We start from the raw sequence: 22,964 nt of genomic DNA, 5'->3' as shown, positions 1-22,964 counted from the left end.
TTCCCTAAGCAACTCCAACGGTAAGATCTTTCATGAGCATTCAACATTAAAAATGTCAGTTGTCCAATCCTCAAATTTTCAGACATTGGTTTTTGTTTATCAAAACTATGGCTGTTTGCTCAAACTGCCCTCTGTTCAACACACTGAAATATCTCCAATATCTTGTTTTGATATTAAAGGGATCGGTCCAGGCAGTTTCACGGGGGAAAAAAAAGATGAAAAAAATGGTTGTAAGAAAACTGTTTTGCTCATTTCCTTTGATAGCAAACATCTAAATTAAAAACAGAATATTTTCAATATTCATTTAAGTTGTAAAAATGGAAATGCAATTTTTTCCTCCAACCAACGTTAAGCAATCACAGATACAGAGGACTTTCCTGTAATGTAAATGTTAAACACGGAAACCTACTTTAGGGGGACGCCGAAAACAGACATGTCAGGCCAGCTAAAATTATCCCCTGACTTTTGTGGTTTAATTTGAAATGTGCAGCATATACTGCATCAGCCATGAGGATGTTTTATTTAGAACAATGGTTATGTCTCTAGAGCGTTTTCCGGCCTTGAAAAACTGTCTTTCATCTTCACCTGAATAAAAAGACAACATCCCTATTGCGGTTTGAAATTACAGAAGCAGTCACCAGAACTATTCATTTTGAACTTGTTTTTAGTAGTAGCATTTAACCATTACTGAATAAAGAGAAGGGAGTACTAGGTGAATTGGGAGATCATTTAGGTGTTAATTCCAAAATGCATTGTTATAGCCATCGTTTGACAGAAAATACCAAAAACGAAAAATAAAACATCCACAATATCTTGAAGTTGATATGAAAGGTATTCCAAAAACAAAATAAAAAGCACAATGCCACCCCCTGCTGTTCTGTGTCCGTATTTCAGAAAGAGTTCAGAGGATGCTCCATTATGGGGGTTGGGTTGGGGAGGGATACACCACCCGGACTGGTTTTTTTTTTTTGTTTTTTTTTTGGAGGCCAGTTCAGCGCCATGTACAAGAAATCCATTGAAAAAACGTAACTAAATTTAACTCTCATCTCACACTTTCTTGGGCACATTTGTGATTATGGGCTTGGGCCGGGTCTTGAAGATGAGCTTCCTCTTGATGAGGGCGGACACCGAGTAGGAGGTAGAGGTGGAGGCGTCAGTCTCCATGGCCCCCTGCTGGTAGGAGCCGCCTGCCACGTGACCCGGTTGCTTGGTGACAACGGCGAATGGCTTCTCCAGCTTGACCGCCTTCCCGTACAGGATGTGATGGCCGATGATCAGCACAGGGACACCCTGGTGGACAGAGTGGAGAAGTGCGGGAGGGCTCTTTCTTTATTGTGGCTCATTGTCGACAGCTGACAAATTTTACATTTTTACAAATTTTAATTAGACAAAGATTGTTGAGATGTAGTGAATAACATTTATCATCTAGTTCCTATGGAACTTGTCAAGGTGTGGGAAATATTAGGCAACACGTGAACAGTCAGTTCCTGAAGCTGATTTGTTGACGCAGGAAAAATGGGCAAGTGTAAGGATCTGAGCGACTTTGACAAGGGCCCAATTGTGATGGCTAGATGACTGGGTCAGAGCATCTCCAAAATGGCAGGTTTTATATATATATTAAAAAAAACAAAACCTGCCGTTTTGGAGGAGATTATTCATTTCAAGGGGTATAATATATGATATACCCCTTGAAATGAATAATCTCCTGATGTTACACAATATGATTACCAGTTAGAGATGCCCGATTACAATTTTCTTGGCCGACTGTGATTCCTGATTCCTAATTTTTTATAAACCTGTCGATCAGTTTTTTGGCTGATTCGGATTTTCATTCAATTGTATATTCATAATAAAATACAGACTATTAAATATACTTTACATTGTTGTTCGATCATTTTAAACTTTATATCCGTGATCAGGAGTAATAGGACAGCTGCTTGTACTGACTTCTGCTGCAATTTTCAGTTACCACAACAATCCAAATCCAAAATGGAGTTCGCTGATTTTGACAGTTTATTATTGTCCATTATTCACTATGGAACAAGAAGAGAACATGAACCTGTCCCCAAGTTTCAATAAAATAGAATATGGGATTGTCACCAAGTTTCAGTATAATGCAACCTGTAACTGGACACAACATATAACTAACATGGAAATGTCCAGTTCAAACTTTAAATGAAAGAATATCACTTTCAAGTGCAAATATACATTTCTATTATATTTATACGGTACTTGCCAAAAAAAAGTAATAATAATAATAATAATAAATGGCCGACTCTTCTCACTCTCGTTCACTGGAAGTCGTCCTTTGCTCAATGTGCATTAAATTAACTGAATCAAATCGAACGACTCTTTTTACTGAGTGACTTGTCAAGAACTGAGTCTCAAACGAGCAGAGCTCCACTGTAGCGACAGCGATATGCAGTTTGCACAATGTGAGAATATTGTCAGGCAATAGATAAATAATTTATCCAATCTTCCTTTACCTTGAGGTACCTCCAAACAGCCAACATTTTTTTTCATTGACGCTCTTTTGTGTCAACAACGCTGCATTACGTTGGTATCCGGTTTGAGTACCACTACATGAGCACTGTATCGGGCGTGAACATTTTACCGGCAACGGATCTGATATAACTGACAGTGATCAGCTGGTGACCGGTCATTGTTTCGTATTGATTGATTGTTTTCCGTAATAAAATTACAATAATATATATTTTTGCGTAGTTCCAGCTGGCATTTCGTACCGGAGTATTTTGACCAAGAATTGTGTAGTTGGTACACAAAATGCGTGCAGGTTGGCAGGTCTGATATAGGGATAGATAGATAGATATAAAATACTTCCACACAAAGTTTACCTGTATTCATTTATCTGCATATATTTATCTTTTTGTATTATTAATTTTGCTTTTATTTCACTGTTTGACCCTTAGTTAATGCAGCGTTGCTAACTAACCTCTGTAGTGTAGGCGAGGTCTCCCATCACATTCCCTGCCAGACCAGAATTCTGCCGGGGCACTATCTCTCCTTGCAGCTCAACCAGCAGCCATTCTGGAGGTGCACTGCCGTTCACGCTTCTAGGGAATGAAGGGGGTAGAGGAAAATACACCATTCCAGTACAGTAAGTAACTCAAAGTGACTAAAGTGGTAATCCACACGGTGGTGTGTGTTTGGTGGATTACACTGCAAGTTCCAGAATTCCATTCAAAACCACGTTGTTTTTTGTGTCTCCATCATCCAGGTCAACCCCAATCTTCGCTCTAAGGTAGTCACTTCCTTCTCCTTGAAAGTATTCCTTTTTCGAATCAATTTGAATCATTAATTGTTGCCATGACTCATTAGAGGTGGTAGGAAGATTTTTCATGAGGGACCTATTTTTTTTTTTTTGGAGTGTTCATCTATAATCCAGTTCACTCACAGCTAGCTACGCCGCTTCATGAAATTCACATTGACTGCCTTGCACTTTCCACTCATGCCCGATCCTTGTATTCTGTTTATGAAAGGCGGACCCCGCCACCGACAAACAGCAGATGAAGGAGCACACGCATAATGCTTAAACATTGAATAGTTGTTTCTTAGAAAGAACCAAGATTTAAAAAAAAATTTCAGCAAAGTAACTAAATAATGTCACGGATTCCCACTTTAAAATGTAGGGATTCATGTACACGGCGCCTTTTGAAAGACACTGGTGACTTGTTGAGCGACAGTAGATTTCACCACTCACCTTACGATTATTTGGACCATGTTCCTGACTTCTGTCTTAGCTTATTGTTCAGTGCCGACTTCTAACGTCGGTTTAAAGTGATTAGCATCTCTTCGCTAAGCTCTTGAAGCCAAATTAACTTTTAAAACTGACCGTTATTCAACGTACAAGATAGTACTCTTACTACTACTACTACTACTACTACTGCTGCTGTTACTGCTGCTGCTGCGTCTTCTTTCCCGCCAGATAGTTTGCGGCTGTCGTCTCAACTACGTATTTCCGGTAGCACATCCGCTTGTGAGATCGTCGAGCAAAATAAATCGTTATATTATCCACTTTCTAAAAGAAACTGATCCGATGGATAACATATTTATTTAGTTATCTATCTATCTATCTATCTATCTATCTATCTATCTATCTGATTATTTATTTATTTATCGATCTATTTGTTTGGTTATTTGTTTATTTGTTTATTTATTTGTTTATCTATTTATTGTATGTGTATATATGCGTTGTTTATTATTATTATTATTATTATTATTATTATTATTATTATTATTATTATTATTATTATTATTAGTATTAGTAGTAGTAGTAGTAGTAGCAGTATTAAATTGTATTTGCTGATTTATTTCGAGTTTTATTTTACCTGCCAAATCTACCGCTACTCTTTTTTTCTCTAAGAAACGTACTTCCGCTCTTTGAAGACTGCTTCCGGTTCAGAGACCAACGTGGTTCTCACTGTTTCCAACCGACGTGCGGAGTCTCTTCGACAGTTTAACCTCCACAGGAGGAAAGCGAAGGAGCCCGTTAGAAGTGAGTGCGTCTGTGCGGACGATTACCCAATAAATATTTTTCTACATGTAATGAATGTGTGTTAAGGATGAGAAACGTGTTGTTTTAAATACCTTCACACGTGCGCTAACTCCCAACGTGGGCTGGCTAGAACTCCATGTAGATCAATTGACAGTTTGTTGATTTCCATGGAGGAAATTGCGGTGTTACAGCAGCTCGCATCAAAACGATAGGCAACAAGAATAAAGTAAATCAAAAAAAAAATAGAAAAAAAAAATGGCAATATGTAATAACATAGTAATTGGGAAACCACCTGTGTCATGAATTCACGCTGCGACAAATGGGAAATTGTGGAAGTTCGCATGTTGCACGTAGATATAAAATAACTATGCATACTGTACACTGAAGGGTGGAAATCATATTGGTTATGACAATATAACATACACAGTATTGGTAGAAGATGAGTGTTATAGCGTCACCTCGTCTTCCTCAGGTCACCAGTGGAGGAGTTGTACAGTGTTAGACTTCTTCAGTTTAACCCACTTGTATATCCTTCACAAGGTGGAGCCATGGGTGAATACAAAGTGCACCGGGTGCGGTTCTTCGACTACATGCCCAGTGCCGTTCGATCCATGGCATTCAATCCCCACACAGAGCGGCTGGCCCTGGCCCGGGCCGATGGCACGGTGGAGATCATCAACTTCACGGACAGCTACTATCAAGAAAAGGTGAAGAATGTCTTTGGTTATTTGTTTTGTAGGTGGAGTTATTTTCAACATTTTTTTCTTTTCTGTGTATAGGTACAAAAAAACAGCGTTGGAGCCGATATAGAGAGAGGTTTTTATTTTTAAAGGAAAGTATGTTATACAGTAAAGGGAAGGAGATCCTCATGCGGTAAATGTAGCAGGGTAAAAACTATAGATGTTTGCTTTGAAATGAATATACTTCAGTATCAGACACTAGAAAAATGTACTTAAGTTCAGTAACCAACTAAATGTACTTTTTCACTTTCCACCACTGCGTATCTAAAAAAATTCCTAAACATAGAGCCAGCTGCAACATTGTCAACAAAAACAGAATTGTTTAAAAAAAGATGAAAACCAGTAGCATGGAAAGAATATATAAATCTGGGGTCTCAAATTCAAGTTACCTCGGAGCCGCTGGAGGTAGAGTCTGGGTGAGGCTGGGCCGCATCAAGTATTCCAAAAAAAGTACAACTGATCCAATCTTCTCATTCTTTATTGATAACAGTTCAGAACCTGAACGGTTCTTCAGAACATAGGCTTCTCTTACCTACTCCTTGCTGCCAGAGACCTGGCAGCGCTTCCTCTTACACAGCTGAGCCACATTTGGCTTGAGGGAGGAAGCAGTTGAGACCCTCAGTATGGCTGGAAGATGCTCATCAGTAGGATTGGACCTGTACTTTGACTTATTAAAGTTCATGGTGAAAAAGAGCTTTTCACACAGATATGTCCATGTTACTCCACCTGTCTTAATTCTTAACATCAAGTGCATTGTCTCATGTTTTATATCTTTTAATTTCTTGCTTTGATTAAATTGGTCTTGTTAAATTTGTTTTCTTTTGCGATTGCTCATATCTGTCCTTTTTCCTTCTCCTTATTTCTCTTGTAATAATAAGCTTTTGTTCTTGCCGCCCATCTCATGCTATTTGCTATCCATGTAATTCTTTTCCCTTTCCAGCAACACTCTGCTGTCTTTATTAGGTCACTGATTACTCTTGTTGAATCCGCCCACTTCCTAAGTCCTCTGTACCTTGCACTGGGTGACAGGATATATTTTCCTTCCACTTGGTGTCACTCCGGAATCACGTTTCAACCAAGTGACTAATGTTGCTAATTCACGTTGGCTAACTTGTCAACAAACACCACCGGAAGCTGTCACGAGCCTGAGCTATGGTAGCCCATAAGTGATAAAAAAAAAATAATAAAACGCCCATGTCAAAGACGGGCGGCAAAAGGTGCGTGAGAAAAACGTGTGGGCCGCACTAACACTAAACTTTGATGTCAAGTCAGGGGCCACAAAATATCGTCCCGCTGGCCGCGAGTTTGAGACCCATGATTTAATGTATGCAATGGCTGAGTAAAAATATATTTACAAAAGTGCAGGATATATACAACATGAGGTAAATGAAGGCATTGTGATAAAATTAACTTTACCTAGCAGTAAAGTGCAATGGCTAAAGCAAGCGAAGGCAATTTTATTTTTCCTCAGCACAAATGCAACAATCATTAACTACTTTTTCCGCTACTGGTATTTTTACATATTTTTTGTAAAATTAACAGTGCAACCCCATGGCTCACGAGAGCTAAAATGGGGATAAGTCCCCAAAGTGCTTTGGCTTGTTGTTTAACCCTAACGTCCTGTGTCAATCCGAACTGCAGGTGATCCCAGGTAAGGACGGTAGGACCGCCGAGGCTCTGTGCTGGGTCAGAGGGCGCCTGTTCAGTGCCGGGCTGAACGGTGAGATCGTGGAGTATGACCTGGAGAACCTGAGACCAAGATACATCCTTGAAGCCTATGGAGGCCCCATCTGGAGCATCAGCTGCAATGGCCAGGGGACACACCTTGCGGTTAGTTATCACTAGGGCCCTACCAAATTCACGGCTGTGAAAGTCACGTCACAGACCCTGAAATCTGCCTCCTGCCGCGTAATTGACAATTTAATAGAGAAACAATGCTACTGTGCCGAGTCGCGCCGACTGTACTGTTTGTGTTTCCATGTCAATGGAGCTGGACTCAGCAGCAGGAGGTCCTTAGAAAAACTACAGTCACGACAACAAACAGCGGGGGCGTTCGTCCACGTCAGGCGTATGCAACAGCTGTTATCATTTCCATAGATATAAGGAGCTGTGGTCTTGTCCACCCATGAATCTGGCATATTTTTGGCAAATGTATATTAAATTATTTTAACTGAACACGCTTCATACAAAGAGTAGCTGTTAAGCTCGTCTCAGTGAGTCTTTACAATGACGGTGTGGTTATTTATTTTTATTTTTATTTATTTTATTTTGGCGCTGTTGGATGTAAACATGAAACATCACTGCATTTGATGAGAATGATTCGGCCTGTGTGTGCTTAAAAAGTTTAATTCATTCATCACCGTGAAATGTGTTTTTCTTTTAGTGTCTGTGAAATCTATTATTTTTGAAAATGTATGTCTGAAATTGGTAGGACCCTAGTTATTACTTACAAAACAAATTACAGGGGAGCGAGTCTACCTTTCATTCGATCCATCAGCCATCATCATCAGAGTTTATGCTGACTTTTCTTAATCTTAATATAGTACAAAGGCTATTAAATCTCAAGTTTTGGAGTTCCATTTTATTTTTTCATTATTAGGTTGGCTGTGAGGATGGGACGGTGAAGGTCTTTGAAATTCTGGAAGAAACGATTCAGTTTCAAAGAAACCTCGACCGACAGAAAAGTGAGTAACACAAAGTATGGACCAATACCAAGTACAAATGCATTACATTTACTGAACAGTATAGACTCAGAACATTCGTTTGGAGTCATTAGAGTGTAGAATGTAAAATACCAGGTCAAGCCAACACACACGGTAGATCTACTAATAATAATGAGTAATACCGGAGCTAGTGCTGGGGGGTATGACCAAAAATTTGTATCACAGTATTAATTTTTTTGCATGAATGGGTGCCTGGCTCTCACACGCACTAGGAGATGAGGGCACAGATTGAGCTACGATTGCCCACTCTCCACGCGTTATAAGCAGAAAATAAAGCAGTGTGTTATTGTGCTCAATTTGTTTTAGTTTTTCTCTTAAAAAAATGTAGGAAAAAAAGAACCAATAAGATAAGCCGTTTCAGTAAGAGTAGTAGTACCGTTAAAATTGTAACGATACCCGTCCGTACTTGTGCCCATGCCCTCTCCCCATACTGTTTTTAGTTAATTAGGCCGCACAGTGAGCTGTGTCCGTGTCTGGACGCGAACACATATAAAGACATATTTATGATTCCCCTTATTTATGATTCCTCAATGAAATTTGATCACTGTGCATTTTGTAAGTTTCTTTCTGTTTAATCCCGTTATTGTAATTGTAATGCACTGTCTGCTAGTTACAGACTGTGTGGGCTAAAACGCACAACTGTCTAATTGTACTTTACGGTAATTCACTACATCTTTACAATCGGGTAGGCGGCTCATTAAAACATGTAATAATTAAGATCATTGTATATGATAGAATAGTGGCATTAGAATGTGCCACCAAATTTGTTTTTTTTTTACGGCAAAACTCTTTCTCCAGTGGGGGGCAGCCAGCTGGCTACTTTTTCCCACTGGCTGGGTACTTCATATCCTTGTGGAAAGCTCTGATCATTAGATGGTTTTGGTGCCCAGCACACGTACTTCTGTGTTAGCCATTGTGGTTAAAAGTTGTACTTTTTCTTCTTCGCTGGCTCAGTCGGTTCCTACCTGCACTCTCACTGCCTGTACGTTCATTCATCAGCATGCAAGGTCTTTGATTAATACCATGCTGTACCAAAAAAAAAGTGTGACCAAATAATGTGCAGGCACGATCAACTGAGAAACTTGGTCCCACAAGTTATACAAGTGGAAAAGTTAGTCTGGAGCCCTGGTTTCACTATTTCACTGGCGCTACAGGTTGACAAACTTCAATCCGACAACTGTAATGGCATAGACTCTTGGTATTCCAGCACATGTTTTCTGCTGAGGGGATGGAGTAAGTTGCTTGTGTTACTACCACTGGCAATAACAGTGGCTCGACAAACTTTGCAATAAACAGTCTTTTGGTCTATGTACAATTTTTTTAAACCAAAAAACTTCCAAACAGCAGACACAGCTCCCTCTCTTGGGCACAAGTTCTTCTGGTGCATGCTCTCCAGCCTCTCTTTCTTCATCCTCCATATCTTTTTTATGTTCTTGATGTAACGTTACAGTAGCGACGAGGGAGCCTCTCCCATCTGCAGCAGACTGTTATGCTACCTGGCTACCTAGCAGGCTGTACCCAGCATGCTCTTTGGCAGTGAAATTTTGTAAATGTTTATTAGTGTTTATTAATGTTTATTAGTGTTACTAATTGTTTGTGTCACAAATTGTTGTGTGCCATGGTGTTTTGGAGGTGTTGTTAAAGTGAGTTAGTCGTGGGTTATTAATTGTTGTTATAACCATTAATAAGAAGTGTAAGCAGTTAATAGGGGTCCCCTCTCAATACATTGGAGTGCTCTTTGCAGCAAACATTATATATTTTGCTTACAGTTACAGCAATTGTTTCAGGTATGCGATATGGCCGAATTTGAAAAATTCATATTGTACGGGAAATTAAAAAAACAGTATCCCGGATGTAACGGAATACTGCCCAGCACTAACCTGAGCACAGTATAGTGAAAATTATGTACAAGGCAAAATATACCTGAAAGTGATGCCTTGTCTACTTTATTAATACACCCTGCAGGGGATCTATTACTCATTCAACCAGTGTCTCCGTAACAAAGTTTTGAATATAGCTTATTTTGATGTGATGCTTCTAGGTCGCATCTTGTGCCTCTCCTGGCACCCCTCTGGTACACACATCGCGGCAGGCACGATGGACATGATCCGAGTGTTTGACGCTCAGTCAGGTGAGATTAACTGCAAACCAAATTGAATATGGGCCCTTGTGTATATTATTTTTGTTCTCAAGATAAAAGCTTATATCTATTTTAGCATGGCACACATGGAGACTAACCATTTTCCCAAAGAACCATTCTTTCCATAAATATTCTGGCAGTGCTTCTGACTCCCAACCCCCTCTTCCTGGGTTGTCCGTGTTCAGGCCGCGCCACACACAGGCTGCTGGTGGAGAGGGCCGTGGGGTCATCCAAGAGGGAGGGTGTCGTTGTCTGGAGCGTGGTCTTCCTGTCTGACCACACCATCGTCAGTGGAGACTCTGCCGGCAAAGTCCAGGTGTGGGACGGACGGATGGGCACGCTTGTCCGCACCCACCTCGTCACCAAGTGGGACGTCATGGCGTTGTCTGTCTCACATGTGAGTGCCGAGCATTTTCACCAGATTTTTAGAGATGAGGAAATCCCTGTTCCTGATCTTCAAAAATATATAAGAAATCTCAATACCTTGTTGAAACCGGTTGCAAAGTGATGTTTAATCGAGTCTGTTCCGCCCACTCACTGTGAAATAAAACAGTTTCTTCTCACTTCGTTATTTGCTCCTCAAAACTACATCCTCAAAATGCAGCATGTGCCAGATAATAATAGCCTTTAAAAGTGATGTACACTAAAAGAAGGCCATCACATTTGGAGTATAATAACAAAGAAATTGAAAGATTAACATTAATTAAATCAGGGTAAGCATAAGCTAATAAAAGAGAAAAATTGTACAAAATTGCATTAATATAAAAAAAAATCAAACAAGCAAAAGCATGTAGCCCATGAAGGATCATCATTTCTGACTCATGTGTTCATTCATTAATTTCATTCATTTAGTTGCTACCTGAAAATGTCTTGATTTTAGCTATTTTAAAAAGTCAGAATGTATTAAATTGATTAAATAGTAAGTGAGGCCTTTACATTGCATTAGAAGTCAAAATAAATCTATTTTAAATTTGGATGCCTAAAATATACCCCACAAATGTATTATTTCATAAAATAGACATTGAGACGGTTGCGAATGTAAACAAAGGCAAAAAAGTAAGTTAACATTCAACACCGCAACAATACAAGATTGGTTTTAGATTCTTCTCAAAGCATTGAATATTCTGAAATATCAGATAAAACGTTTGCATCGGTTGAGTTTTGCTTTGAATTCTGAGCCATTCTCTTAAAATTTAAATTCTTAAATTGTCTTTTTGTTTTTCTATTTTTCGTATTGTGCTTGGGGCAGTGCGAGAGCAGTCTGATAGCGGGGACCTCGGAGGGCACCGTGGTCCAGTTCCAGTTCATCTCTTCCACTATGGACCAGCAGGACCAAGAGTGGGTCCGGACCAGGACCTTCAAGAACCACACGCACGACGTCCGCGCCCTCGTCCATACCGAGACGGTCATAGTTTCGGGAGGTCAGTAGTGCCACGGATTAACTTGTGGGGTTACATTGGGGAAAGTATCATGAGAGTTCCGAAAACTGCAGAGGCTTGTAATGGCTTCTTGTTCTCAAAATGATCTCCTAGGTGTCGACACCCGTTTGGTAGTGAGACCCCTTCTGGACAAAGTGGAGAAGGACACCAAGGAATCGGCCCTGTGCAAAAGAACCTTTCCACATGTGAGTATCAACTCGAGCAGTAGAGAAAATGCCAGCCTTGCTTGGTCACAAACCAACATTTGATAGAATTTTTAAAATGTATGTATTATGACCTCTCCTGTTTGTTGAACCGTGTTCCTCTCTGTCTTCCTGTTTCTAGAGAAGTCTGGTGTCCTGTGCGAAGAAGGCGGGAATTCTGCTCTTCCAGTTTCCCAACCATTTGGAGCTGTGGAGACTTGGGGAGAGCAATGGACACGGTGACTAAAACAAACACACACACACCATCTGCCACTCGAGTACAGGAGGATAGGAGAGCGCCCAACAACCCCCTCTCATATTCCATAGGAAACCCAGGAGAGCGGCTTCCCGTGAATAAGAAGCCAGAGAAGCTGGTTCACCTGAAGAGAAAGGTCTGCACTGAGCACACACGTGATTCCTCTGCTACTCCTGTTGTTGGTTTTAACACACTTTTTTTAACACTTTGACACCTGTGACTGTTGCAACTGAGCACTGACTAGCCACATGTGTTTTTCCCCTGCAGGGTGCCGACCACATTTCCTGCAGCGCTCTGTCCCCGTGCGGTGGCTGGCTGGCATACAGCTCGGTCTCCAGCGTCCGCCTCTACAGAGTACATTATGACGGCGATAGCGTCAGCATCACCAAGGTGTGTGTGTGTGTGTGTGTGTGTGTGTGTGTGTGTGTGTGTGTGTGTGTGTGTGTGTGTGTGTGTGTGTGTGTGTCAACGCAAGTCCATCTTATCTTTGAACACTGGGTGACTAGGACAGATGGAGGGAGGGTTGAGTCACCTCAGCCACTTGGCGAGGGCATCCTAGCAGAAACTTTAACATTTGAAACTAGTTAAACCAAGACTAATGGAGGGGGGGTCAAGATGTTGGTGATTGCAGTGTTTGGAAAAATGACAAGCTGTTCTAAAACACAAAATAATTGCGTTAATGAATGTGGTTCCCCTTTTTTGGAATCACTTTCTTAACATTGTATGGGTTATAATTATAGGATCATTATTACTCAATTATATAATTACTCAATTTCAGCAACAACTTTTTTTCAGTCTCGGCAAAAAGTACATATTTTTAAATTAACAAACTGAGGTGTGGTTTGAGATTTATTACACTCATGGATGTACAGTAGGAGCCACTTGAGGAGGGCTCTTCCAGCCGGTTGACAGCCGAATTGCAACCAGCTTCCAGCCAACCACCTGGCGGCTGCCAATTGGGTGGAATTCCCCCTCCTTCTCAGGTGTCCTGACGGGGCGTGTTTAATTTAGACTGTGAACGCGCCCATTTATTTAATTGCAGTTTGTCACCTTAAGATGGCGCTTATTTCACAAAAAACCCAATCACATTCCTGACAAAGATTTCAGATTTTCAACCCTAACCCATTGTCTGAGATATTGTCCTTTGAACCCCGATCAAAGGTCATCTTTCAAAGTTCAATTGATTTTTTGTCATATGAAGGAGAATAGGTATTAACGCTTTATTATAATCGTTATGTTGCACAGCTTTTTAACTTCAAAATGGTAGCTGTTTTTTTTTTTATTTACATTTTTTTAAATTACAAAGTTCAATAGCTTTGAAATGAGAGCACTCAAACTAGGTCTATGTAATTATAGTTTCAAGTTTATTGTCAAATACTTGATAACAATGCAAGTATCATTACCAGTAATCAGATACTTAGTCTCAGAGACAACTCAACTTTTACATATAAATTCTATTATATAGTTATAGAACCTAGAATTGCGATTGTGGCACCACCCCTTGTGGCTGCCTGTGTGAGCACCTTGTGTCGATTACGCACATTTGAGTATATTAGAGCTTATAGAGCTTATTGTGCTTAATCACCGGGTGTCATAACATATCACTGCATTCAGTATATGTATTGTCGTATGTGTATGTATGTGACAAACAATCTCTTGAAATTGGACACAATAAAAGGGGCTGTTCCTCCAAAAAGTCCTTAGAACGATGAAAAACTTCCTGCAGTACAAAAACACACCATATGGCGAGTTTGGCAATACATTAGGTATTGCGATTCAATTTGTTAGGATATGTCACATTTATTTTATGTAAAAAAAAAAAAAAAAAAAGACTGATTCAAACCATTTGTTCTTTAAAATCAGAGATGTACTGTATATCTTGATTCAATTGTATGTTCCGTTCCAAAACATGACGTTTTGAACCACCGCTCCCCCCCCCGGTGGACAGATAAAGCTTCACAACTGCTTTTCCACAAATGCAGCCTGGGAGCGTTCCCAGACGCCGGCGCGTGGTTTACATCATCGAGGGGAATATCATTACAGGCAGAATCCGAGCATGGACCCGACATGGTCCCTGCATAGGTCAGCCACGCCCCAATCACAGATTTACCTGGGTCCTATCATGTTCCAGCTGCCCTTTCCAAGGGGCTCCTACTGTAAAACCAACCGAATCACTTTTTAAATGGTGGCCTAATGAGTGGGCGCTTGCTGTTGTGGGTTGGGAGGCCGGCGGTCGGCCTTTGCACCCGCTGCGTAGCCTCTCTGCGGCGGGTGCCAGGGGTACTGGAGGGCCCATATATCTGGCGGCCTGCTGGTGTCGGCAGGGGGGAAGGCTAACATCCGGGTGCCCTGCGCTGAGTACACTCGACTACGTAGATGGGTGCTCGGGGCTCACGGCCGGGTGGGGGGTCTGGTCGGCTACAGTGGGACTGGGGCGGCTTCGGGCGGGGTGTCGGCCTGTCGGTGCGGGACCTGGCTCCGGGCCTGCGGTCATATACAGAACCGATACACCAGAACCAATTGGGATAAGTCCTGTACACTCACTGGTGGACACTTTATACAGTATATACACATCACACACACACACACACACACACACACACACAGGCGTTCTTATCATAAGCGCGCGCACACCACCAGCACTTGCTTTGAACGCAACTCGGCACCCTCCTGGTTGCAACATTCTCCCTTTCTTCCTCATTTACTGCCATAACTATGACAGGAAGAGGCCATGTGCCAATTGCTGTTCCAGTTTTCGTGTACCTAATTAACTTTTTTTTTGATACATGTTGTTGCCCGATGTTTATGTTTTTCTGTGTACATGTTGTTTGGTTCTATGTTTATTTGTTTCACCCGTGGGGATTCTCCCCCTCTTGGAGAAGGGATTAGTTGTTTATAGACCCAAACATGGTAAAATAGTTCTCCAAAGAAGGGGATTGGTGGCAGTTCTGTATAACAAAGAACTGTGCTCTTGTCATTCTCCAGGTCGTCCACAGAACAGAGTTATTGCAGCAGTTCTTGATGATTTAAGAATTAATAAGGAGTTGCATTGCAGTTTGAGAAGTTGAACTCAACTTGCAGACTAACTGTCCTAGATGCAATAGCATAAAAATACTGTGTTGCTGACAGCACAGGGTAAAAAAAATATTGTCTGTTCATTTCCCCTGGCAATGTTTTGTTTTTCTCTGAGTGAACTTTCTCCGGCTCATCTTCTTTTTCATTAAATGTTTATTTTTTCCTCTTTTCAGACCAAGTTACCAAGCGTCCTCTGCGCTGCCACCCAGCTGTGCTTCTCTCCCAACTCTTCCAAGCTCTTTGCGTCCTGCGGCCAATCTTCCGTCGTCATCATCGCTCTCAGCCAGTCGGAGGCAAAGCTCGGGCACATGCTCAAACCCAAGTCAGGTGAGACGCCAGTTCAGTAGAACCCTTGTTTATCAGATCCTCACTTAGACTTATAATGGCCCTTTTTAAAGTTAATATCGCCATCTGAGGTCCCCAAAACATGTTTTTGAAGTTTTTTGCTGAAAATACCACTCAGATTATGCATTCTAGCCATTCTAACATGCCTCTAGACCATCCTGTTCCAAAACGGGCTGTTTTTTGTGGGTGGAGCCTGAGGCCTGAGTTCGGTGAGCCAAAGGGGTTTGAGCACAAGTTCCAAGTCCTGTGAGGTTTGAGCTTTACTCCGTGTTGTGTTCTATTGAGTCTGTTAAATTTCACTGATTTCATTTTATCAGTCTACCAAAATCTGTTTCTGAACAAATTTGAGGCGAGAAATAAGCAATCCAGTTGCTGAATCTTCACTCATATTTGATCTACAATGCCTAATTTAAAAGTTTGTTCCGACTTTCGTTGCCGTTCTGCAAGTTTATGGGGGAACACCAGAACGAGATGCGAGGGATTTTTTGTTTCCTGTAAACACCGGAAAATAAAAAGAAATACATCTACAATAAAATTATTATTATTATTAATTACTTTTATTGGTTTTGTTTGGAGAAACACACAACCCATCGCTCGCCACAGCCTACAGTCTATATACCGCATACTTCTTTTTACGGATGTACCAGTTGTGAAATTCTGGGCAGATACCGATGTTTAAAATAACAATTTGGCTGATGCCGATACCAATGTTTTTGTTTTTTTTGTTTGTTTATGTTTTTTTTATTTATTCCCCCCTTTTGTGCCAGGGAAACAAAGAAATATTTTTCATTATAAAACAATAAGTAAAGTCTTTCAGCCCTTCATCACACTATCTTTGATTCAATCATACTAATTTCTGACACAACCTTTAATATATCACATAATAATATATATCACATGACGGATTATTTTAGTGAAAAATATCTGTTTCATGTCTTTTGTCTGCTATACGACTACCTACTCGATGAGAATAATTTTTCAGTACTTCAATAGCCCACCAAATTTTTTGGGGGGGAAACATAAATTAAATGTAATCAAAAGTAAAAGCGATTTGGAAAAGTAATAATTAATCAAATGAATAATCAGAATTTTAGTATTTTAACTTTTTTCTGTCCTCCATAACGGAATTACAGCCGGATATTAGCTACCTTATTGAGGCGGAGAATGCGAGGAGCTGACTCTACTGCACATGTCTGCTGCGGCTGCCGTGACGGATGTTTTCCCTGGAATATGGCTAAAAAGTTGCAGTTCCAGGTTATTACTTGTATAAATTCTTATATATAATAACAGACAGGAAATAATTTAGTATAATATATTCAGTCTTTGTACATCACAATAGCAACATATCATCACGCTTGCCCCCCCCCCCCGTGGCGTTCATTAAGTGCTGTTATCCGTTATCCCGTTCCTGTGTCCGACCATGTAAACATGGCATCAGACTGCAAATAACCAACACATTTTGCCAGCGCAAAATTGATGCGACACAACAGATAAACACCAGGCACTGCCATTGATGAATGTCATCTTATTTGCCAATAGGCCAATAGCACTCAAAAGGCGATTATTAGCCGAAACCGGTGTATGACCAATAAATCAGTGCGTCCCTACATTATTTTTAAAGAAAGAAAAAACAAATACAAAAAAAAGATTTTTTTTTTTTTTTTAAATACTTACATTTCCACCGTCTGCAGTTTCTTCATGGACAGTTGGTATTAATTCCTCTTTCTTTTAAAAGATTTGTGCCAGTCTTCCCAGTGTCACTTGTTATTCTCTGTGTTATTTCTCCAGCCGTGGGTGGAGTTACTCTCCAGTGGAGGGAGGTTCTAATTCCACTGTGTCTCAATGTGACGTAAGCCTGGGACCCAGACAAATCTGCGAGCTCATGTTTCATTTGCTCTGCAGAATACATCTGGCCAGTGGCCACCCTCCCATTCAAACAGATTTCCAACCGACCTTGCCAAGGTCGGGCCAATCACAACTGTTTATCTAATTTTTATCTAATTTATCTCACTGTAAAAAAAAAGATAACAGAATGAATGCAGAATTTGAATAAGGAATATATATTTAAAACCAAGAGAAGAAAAGTCAACTAGGTATGGTGTGTGTTTCTGGCTGCTTCTCTGTGCACTCTTGTCTCTCCTTCTCAACCCAGTGTCTGCTGTCATTGGCTGTAGCTTGTTGCCTCACTCCCGAGTCAACCCCGACACGACCAGATATTAATCCGGCTTGATATGTCTTGATATGTCTTGTTATCTGGCATCTGTGAGCCATTGGCGAGCGCTTGGAGAGCAGTAGGATTGTGTTGTGAGCAGTTCGGAACGTGCTATGATTTTCCTCTGATCTGCAACTTTGCTTGGCGATCTCCAAAAACCTGTCGACGAGTGGAAAATGAGGCCAGGATCAGGTAGTCTGAACTCGGCATTACTAAGATGGCTGCCGCTGATGTGGAACGGTCTGTCGAATTCGCTTTCGCAACAATATTAAACAAGCTGGATGGTATATTTTCTCTCAAAGGTTTTTGTGGATAAGAAAGATATGTTTGCCATACTTTCGACAGGATTTGGTAACAGTTGAATTTACTAACTCACTCATTCAGCGCTACGTCACACTTTTTGTTGCGCTGATTGGTTGTAGGTCTATCCATTTGCGTCTGGAGACAGTTTGGTCTGCACCCTTTGGTAAAGCTACTTTGGAATTGAAAATGACCTGAGAGATTCCAGACTAATATGCATTTGCGACTTGGTCTGGCGATGCCAGGATAATGTGACGTAGGATAGAGACACAAATCTGAACGGTGTGTTTCACCATGTTTTCTGAAATAGACAGCTCACAAAAAATGTGACTGAGTGTTGTTATTTCACAGTTTGTGAGTTAGTAGGCCCATCAGAGATCCAAATGTATGTGCACAAGCACTGAAAAAGTGAAAGACCCCTTCAAATCTACCAAGCAACTGTTATTTCTGTTATTTTCCACTCAAATCTGTCTTCACATGGGAGACATGTTTAACAAAATGAATGTGCTATTCTTTATTTTACATGCATACATGCCAACTAAACTATATCCAAACTGTTTCAAAGTTCTTATCCCACTGAAGTGATTGACTACAACATGACGTAATCTGCTTTGTTCTCTATCTTTAGGCTCCAGACAGCCAGTCCACCTGATGTCAGCCAGCGAGGACGGCCAGTGGCTCGCCACAGCCAACGCCGCTTACGAGGTCCATGTCTACAACCTGACCAAACTCAAGGTCAGTGTGACATTTGTTTCCTTAGGAGTGCTTACTCTATTGTCTTATTTTAGTTGGTTTTATAAATACAACTTGTGAATTTATGAAGGTATATGTCAAGGTACATGTTGTGTTCACATCATTACTATCTCTGAATGTTTCTGCTAATAATGCAGTTGCTGTATTTCCTCAAATATTGACAGTTACCTCATGTGCAGGGGGTACAGGCCTTTATTGGAAGCAGGATGATATTAGAGGCTTTTATATCTAAAACCAAACCAAAACTCTTTAAATTTTAAGTCAAACTTCCGTCTTGGTGCCATGCTCCTTGAAATAAACACATCTAAATAACACACTATTATATTAAGAGATTCCTTTATTTGTCATTTCTCAGTACTCTCATTATTTATTCGTTTGTTTGGAGACACGGGAACAGCCGGGGTGCACAGTGGACCGGAGATTGCTCTCTCTCCATTACGCAATCCACTGTCCTGATCCAAGGAGGAAAGTCCCTTAGTTGGGTTTAAAATGTTTGTTTCATACAAGTAGAAACAACAAAAACAAATTTGATCTGAAATAAAAGCACAGGAAAATCAGCACGGGAACCACTGTCTGGAGGAGGTTTAACCCTAACAGTTAGGTTTACGCGTAACACAATGAGTAATTCAGAACTACAAATTGTTGAAAATAGCACGATTGTATTGAAAATTGTATGATTGATTGGATTTATCAATTTAAAGTGGTGGAAATGTACATTATGCTTAACTGGTATTCACTTTATATAACAGGCACCGGGAGTTTATCCATCCTTGGTTTTTCCCATGGTCTGTATTTGAGGCAGGCCTATATTTCTTCGTGTCGACGGCGGCATTTATTAGAGGCTTGGTTTTTATTTGAGGAAATACAATCTTACTTTTTGTGATTCCTGCTGTCCCATATTTAGGTCTGTGTGTGTGTGTGTGTGTGTGTGTGTGTGTAGTACCACTGTACAGTGCCAGTCTACAGCTCCTGTCCCAGTGCCATGGCCATCCACCCTACAAGCAACAACCTTGTTATAGTGCATGCTGACCAGCAGGTGAGTCTGCCTATGGTGCACTGTGGCTGACGTCAGCACAACAGGGAACCTTTCTCAAATTGGATTCTGCACACGATGACATACCACAGTACCAGATTTCTGGGGGTGGGTGCGCACGCACAACCTCTCATTACTTCTGACATGTTTTGTGATGCAAAACCCAGACGCCGTTCATCCCACGGTCGCTAGGGGGCAGGATCTGACTGTCTAATTTGTTTTTGAATTTGGTATAAAGGCAGATTAAAAACTTCATTTCTCAATTTCTAGGTGGAAGTTGGTGAATGTTGTATTGGATTTATGTTGCATTCAAAAAAAGATGCATAGAGGCATCTGGAGAACAGCTTTTCTTCCTGTTTAAAAAAAACCCCCATTTCTAGACGTTCTGTAAATAAAGCATTCTCTCATTAAAAAAAAAAGGCATGAAATATTTACTGTCATGTCGAAGCATTGCAAAGTTAATAATCCACAAAATAAAAGGTACATTTCCAAAGTGACTTTTGACCTCCTCCTTGACCTTCCTCCCCGCAGATCTTTGAGTACTCCCTGGTGCAAAAGGAGTACACAGAGTGGAGTCGCACACTCCAGTGGCACGGCCTCCACCCCATGTGGCAACAGAGAACAGCGGCCATCACCCATGTGTCCTTCAGCCCGGCGAACCCCAACCACATAATCCTGCACGACACCGACATGTTCTGCATCATCGACAAGAACCTGGTAAGAGTACAGTTTTAACAAGAGCGTGACACGTTTTTTGGGTTTTAAATTGGTTTTCTGGCATACACAGAATGGCGATGGTTGTGGAATACATATGTAACAAGTAAAACATTAAAGCTGTTGGATTGTTTTTTCCAAGAAAGCCTTCTAGTAGTGAGCAGTGGGGTTTCCTGCAATAAATACTGCATTCCCCACTAGCTCCTATGAGTAATGTGCCATTTGCGTTATCTTGGTTATATAGATGCAGCTGAAGTATATTAACACAACCAAGTGAGTGGTGATAAACTCCTCACGCTCACTCTCTCTCTCCATTTCCAGCCGCTCCCTGACATGTCATCCAACCTGTACAATCAAAGGATCCTGAGTTCTTTGCCAGAGAAGAGAAGAATCAAAATGGGCCACGCCTTCAAGATTTGCGAGATCTTCAAAGTGAGAACTCCATACTCCAATTTAGGACAAGACAAAATCCTTAATTGAAATGAACCAACTGCTGGTATTTCCTCAGTGTTTCTCTCAGACTCCTTGTTTGCTCTGGTTCAAGGACATGAACTCAACCCTTTAATACTGCAACTAATTCATATAATATTGTAATTTCCCCCAGAATCTGCTGTGCGTGAGCCTACTGGAGGACCTTTCTCTGGTGGTGGTGGAGCGCCCCCTGGTGGACATTGCCATGCAGTTGCCAGCGCCGGTTCGACAGAAGAAGTTCGCCACATAAAGGGGACATGAACTATGTCAGCTTTCCAAGAAGAGCCCTGAGAATAGTGTTTTCCCAAATAGCAGGGTTAGGACCTTTAAAAGTGGTTTTCAAGACTGACATTGACAAAACAATCAATGCAGATTAGTATTGTTATTGTAAATACAAATACACCCCTCAAGCAATATTAAAAAGAAATGGGTAGAAATGGGCTTTGGAGGTAAGCTGGCTTTGCACAGGCTCAGGCTGAATCCAGACTTTCTCAGAAGTAAAACCCCCTTACTTTAGTCAAGACTTTCTCTAGATGCCCCAATGCAGCGTCTTCAGGTGCAGCTGTAATCTCTGCACCACACACCACCACAGGTCCAATTAGTTTCAAGAAGAAAACAAGACCTCTGGGAACACACCTGTTACTATCTACTCATGGCTCACCATCTGTTTATTTACTTTGTAAAAAAAAAAATGAAACTATTTACCTTAGTTCACGTGATTTTAATGTTGTTTTTTTGTGATTTAAAAAATAAATCGACGTCTTGCGCAAAAATGCCAGACAAATTTACAGTGCTGCTACTTAACCCCATCAAATTAATGATTGCATTTTGAGTACTGGTTCAAAATTTAACATTGAAAGTATGCTCTTACATGGATATATGTATTATTGGATATGTAATATTCTACCCCTTTCCCACTGCACAAAAACCCGGTAACATCCGCTAACAATCGGCATTTGTCCCCACTGGGGAGGAAAAACCCGGGTCTCAGTCCCAGGTCAAATGACCCTGCAATAGAATAGACACAGGTTTTAATCGGCTCCACCTCCGATTGGCTCTGATGTGAACAGGACACCCGGGTCGACCTGCTCCTTTTGGCCCTTCGCCTGTGCGATGCAACGCACACTGTAGTTCCAGACGCTGACGGGACAGGAATATCACTGTATCATTCCATATCCCATTTACAACCCAAAATCAGAAGTTGACTTTTTTCGGCATGGGAGACTGAAATGTTGTGAGTGTGCAGCCCAATCACGGAGAGCTGTGCCCCGTTCATATTCGCATTGAACAGCCAAATCGATTCTACTGACAAAATTCTGAGTCAGGTATAGCCCAAGAAATAATCGGACACACAAAATAAAAACCTCATATTTAATGGAATGTCCCTCCCCCTTACAAAGCTGAAGTGACGAGCGGGAGCGGAACAACTGAAAAGTTTCTCCAGAAGTCCTTGAACCTAGCATGGAAGACAGTCAATGATGATAACTTAGCAGTGATTATTGTTTATATTTCATATCCTGCTGTAACTTTCCAGCAAAACTTTCTTGGGCCCAATTACCTTTCACGAACAAAAAAAGAAATACAAAAATATGTATATATATATATATTTGCAGTGATGACGGAAAGTAGCTCAGTACTGGGTATTAAACCGGTAATGTGTTTATCTTCACAGCCCTAGTCCAAACACTATTTCATATCCAACACTTCAGTAAAAATCAAAGCCTCCAGCTCCGTCTCTATCTGAACATCTTTGACATCATGACCTCTGAAGACTCATGGTTCATTTACTGTAGTTTTCTATACCTTTTTGGCTTTTTTGTTGCGTTAAAGAGTGCTTTCATGGAATTTATCCTGTAGTTTTCATAGAAATTTTGAATTGTTAAGAGTTTTCAGGAAAATAATTTAGGAAATGTTTTTAATATAAGTTCTGAATTTAGGAAGTTACATTGTGGCTTTCCACTTAGTACATTTTTTATTAACATTAAATTTTTTTTAACAATGATGCCAACGTGGTTTTTCTTTTCACATGAAAGTGAGTAGATGACAATAGGTGAAAAAAAGACTT

At 40.8% G+C, this 22,964-nt stretch overlaps 2 protein-coding genes across 2 annotated transcripts; one reads left to right on the top strand and one right to left on the bottom strand.

The window, feature by feature from the left end:
• Positions 1–462: 462 nt before the first annotated feature.
• On the bottom strand, positions 463–3,907 carry chtf8 (CTF8, chromosome transmission fidelity factor 8 homolog). Its single transcript, XM_080002203.1, has 3 exons — positions 3,722–3,907; positions 2,954–3,074; positions 463–1,290 (listed from the first exon to the last, which is right to left on the bottom strand). The coding sequence occupies exons 1-3, from the start codon at positions 3,739–3,741 to the stop codon at positions 1,048–1,050; spliced, it is 384 nt and encodes a 127-aa protein (XP_079858329.1). The 5' UTR covers positions 3,742–3,907; the 3' UTR covers positions 463–1,047.
• A 519-nt stretch (positions 3,908–4,426) lies between these two features.
• utp4 (UTP4 small subunit processome component) lies at positions 4,427–21,700 on the top strand. Its single transcript, XM_080001798.1, has 17 exons — positions 4,427–4,516; positions 5,057–5,223; positions 6,898–7,086; positions 7,856–7,940; positions 10,021–10,110; positions 10,305–10,516; positions 11,369–11,540; positions 11,652–11,743; positions 11,883–11,979; positions 12,068–12,132; positions 12,264–12,386; positions 15,245–15,398; positions 18,557–18,663; positions 19,622–19,717; positions 20,246–20,431; positions 20,750–20,860; positions 21,033–21,700. The coding sequence occupies exons 2-17, from the start codon at positions 5,065–5,067 to the stop codon at positions 21,147–21,149; spliced, it is 2,055 nt and encodes a 684-aa protein (XP_079857924.1). The 5' UTR covers positions 4,427–4,516; positions 5,057–5,064; the 3' UTR covers positions 21,150–21,700.
• Positions 21,701–22,964: the final 1,264 nt, after the last annotated feature.

The sequence above is a fragment of the Zeus faber genome (genome assembly GCF_960531495.2).
Source record: "Zeus faber genome assembly, chromosome: 6".
Lineage (NCBI taxonomy): Eukaryota > Metazoa > Chordata > Actinopteri > Zeiformes > Zeidae > Zeus > Zeus faber.
Note: the sequence above shows the minus strand (reverse complement) of the source record. Positions and strands in the feature narration are given on the sequence as shown.